General features: G+C 40.8%; 1 pseudogene across 1 annotated transcript; it reads right to left on the bottom strand.

Annotated features, from left to right (window-relative positions):
• Positions 1 to 1,836: 1,836 nt before the first annotated feature.
• On the bottom strand, positions 1,837 to 2,505 carry TEOVI_000216600:pseudogene (annotated as a pseudogene). The gene has a single exon. A coding segment is annotated over exon 1 (669 nt).
• Positions 2,506 to 2,808: the final 303 nt, after the last annotated feature.

Raw genomic sequence — 2,808 nt, 5'->3', positions numbered from 1 at the left:
AATTAAAAAATAACGTTGAGTCTTCTGTCATGTACATATATTTGAGTATTTCGCAAATTTATCACATTTAATTGTGGCTTGTATATTCCATTCAAAAATTACGGTCCTTATTCCAATTTTTTGTTTTGAAATCTATTGAAAATATCCATTAACGCCGTGTCAGCGACAACCTTTATATAAAGTATCCGGTCTTTAAATAGAATCAACGGTTTTCCCGTGTACCAATAGGGCAACTGTGGAGTTCTATTTTAACTTTCTCAACTTCATGACAATTCTTCCATCTCTGCATGTATTTTCTATGTTAAACAGTTCTGCTTCTTTCCCCTCACTATCATCAATAGTTCATTAGTAGCTCTATTTTTAAATCCTCTTTCAAATAATACTGCGCTGTTTCACACAACTGTTAGTGTCTGTTTTTTATAACTTGTGAGAAGGCTTCTTTATTATCTCACTCTTACCCAATTTTTTCCTATTTCTGCTTCTTCACAACGAGACATTAGGATCTTCCACCATATCAAAAACGACAGTCTCAACCATCGCTGAAGAAGTATCAACCAATTTTTGAGTGAAATATGAATCATCATCCCATCCTATTCTTTTTTCCCCTCTGTATTGTAGTGTCGTGTACCTTTTCAATATATTCCAAATTTTCTTTCCTTCCTTTCCATCTTCTGCCTCTCCTTTCACGGATAACGTAGCGGGTTCTTTTTGCCTGTGCACAGCACTCTGTCTAACTCTTTACACTATCCCTCATTTTCTTGTGTATAATTATTTCCATGGTAGTATAAGTGCTTGAAAATTCAAATATTCAATTTACTTTTTTCTCCCTTAATAACAATATTTTTGCTCTCTCCCACTTCCCCAAGTCATTTACTCCTGTTTCACCCTTTTCAATATTATAGGTGCCTATGTTGTGTCTGTATTGTTAATCTTTACCATTGCTCTTATTATAATATTAGTATGCGCACACTCATATAAAGCTCCCATGAATATCATTATTATTACTATAACCATAACTAATGTATAGTATAATTTAAAAGCTTTTATAATATCACTCATATTTCGTACCCTATCACCGTAATACTTTATACCCAGTGGTGACTATCATACCCATTTCACTAAAATTCCAAATTCCCATGTTTTTAAAATTTCAATGATTTCACGAATTTGTACATTTTATTAAGAAGTGTTAAATATATCAAATTTTACTAATTTCATAACATTCACCAAAATATTCTTATAATTTTAAAATTATACCAAAGTAACAAAGACATAAGCCATAAAATCCAATTTCTTATTGACAAGAATACTGGAATCTTTGCACTTTTCTTCAATACAACCGCATGCAGCTTTGGCTCCTGCGGTGAGTCCTACATTCTCCGTTGTTGCTCTCCCTGTATCTCCATCCCCTATTCTTGTTCCTGTTGCGGTTGTTGCTCATGCTTTAGGTGTACATCCCTTATCTTTGTCATAATTTCAGTGCTTGCTTGGGCATTCGTCAGCTGTTGTGTTTTTCGCTTTGCATTTATGTTGGAGAGTTGTTGTAGGCTCAGGGCTTATGTCAGCATTTGCTGTCAGAGAGCAAGAATGAGTGCTAACAAAGGGCTCGATCTGAAAAAGCCCCTTCATGGTTGTTCTTATCGATTCTGCCAGGCCTACTAGCTCCTTGGCTGCTCCGATGTTTGTTTGTGTCGCTTCTAAATCGCCAGCAGCTTGTTTGACTAATGCCACCCATGGTATTCCCTTTACGTCCCTCATTTGGGCTGAGTAGTCAATGCAAACCACTTTGCCGGCTGTAGTTGCTGTATTTGCTGGGGCTTTGCAGCTCGGTCCGTTGTTGTATATGGTATGAAGCCCTAGGAAATGCCTGCGTTTTTCTACAAGGGCGCTGTTGGTCGGTGGCCCTGTTAGGGCAATGTAGTTTTTTTCTAGGTGACTAAAAATTGCTGTTACTTCTGCTGTTAGCGCTGCTGGTGTTAATCGCCTTGCTTTGACACCGTCTAATGCGTCACGTTGTTTGACTATAGCGCCCCACATTGCTGTTGCCTTTGCTACCTGTCCGCTGGTGTGGATCGCGTTGGCGTTGCCGCTGCTTCCCTCGCCGCAAAAGTTGTTGCCACCGCCGCTGGCTTGAACTGAACAGAGGCGAATCATATCTGTGGCGAGCGCGTGTCCAGCTTTCTTGCCGGGCGTCGTCGCTGCTGCTGCACAGGTTTCGTCTCTGTCGGTTCCCTCCCGCTGGAATGCGGTCGGTACCAGTACCACTATGTAGGGCGTGTCTACCGCCATGTCGGAGACAGACTGTTCCGGTTTTGCTGCAGGCCGTAGAGCGCCTCTACCATTTTCTGCCGGATTGCCAGTTTTTTTCCCGTGATAGTGCCCAGAAGAGTATTTAAACTTGCTTGCTTCTTTAGGGCTTCCGTCGTCAAGTGAGCGAGAGCCTTTCGTAGTTTGAGTTGGGTCGCTGGGTGGAGCTGCAACGCAAATTTCTTGGCTACATCGCCACTAGGTTTCATTTTGTCGACCAGGTCCTTTGAGGATTCAATCATAATTCTGATTGTCGCGGGATATGGACCTATAAATTAAACTTGAACATCTGATTGCTCTGTTTTAAGTTTGTTAGTGTCTTGTGCATGTTTCTTTGGCGCGAGAGCCTCTGCTATTCGTTTTGCTATAAATGTTAGGTTGAAGTCGATACTCTTCCTTATTACCGTTTGCATTTCCACTCTTGGGTTCTCTTTTGTTGTGCCGTCCGTGGAAACAATCTGTGAGTCAGCTATGGGCTGTATTAGAAGTCCGTATAGACCG

This window comes from Trypanosoma equiperdum, assembly GCF_001457755.1.
Source record: "Trypanosoma equiperdum strain OVI genome assembly, contig: ctg_518, whole genome shotgun sequence".
In the NCBI taxonomy this organism is placed as follows: Eukaryota; Euglenozoa; class Kinetoplastea; order Trypanosomatida; family Trypanosomatidae; genus Trypanosoma; species Trypanosoma equiperdum.
The sequence above is the reverse complement of the archived record's forward strand: the minus strand, read 5'-3'. Positions and strand labels throughout refer to the sequence as shown.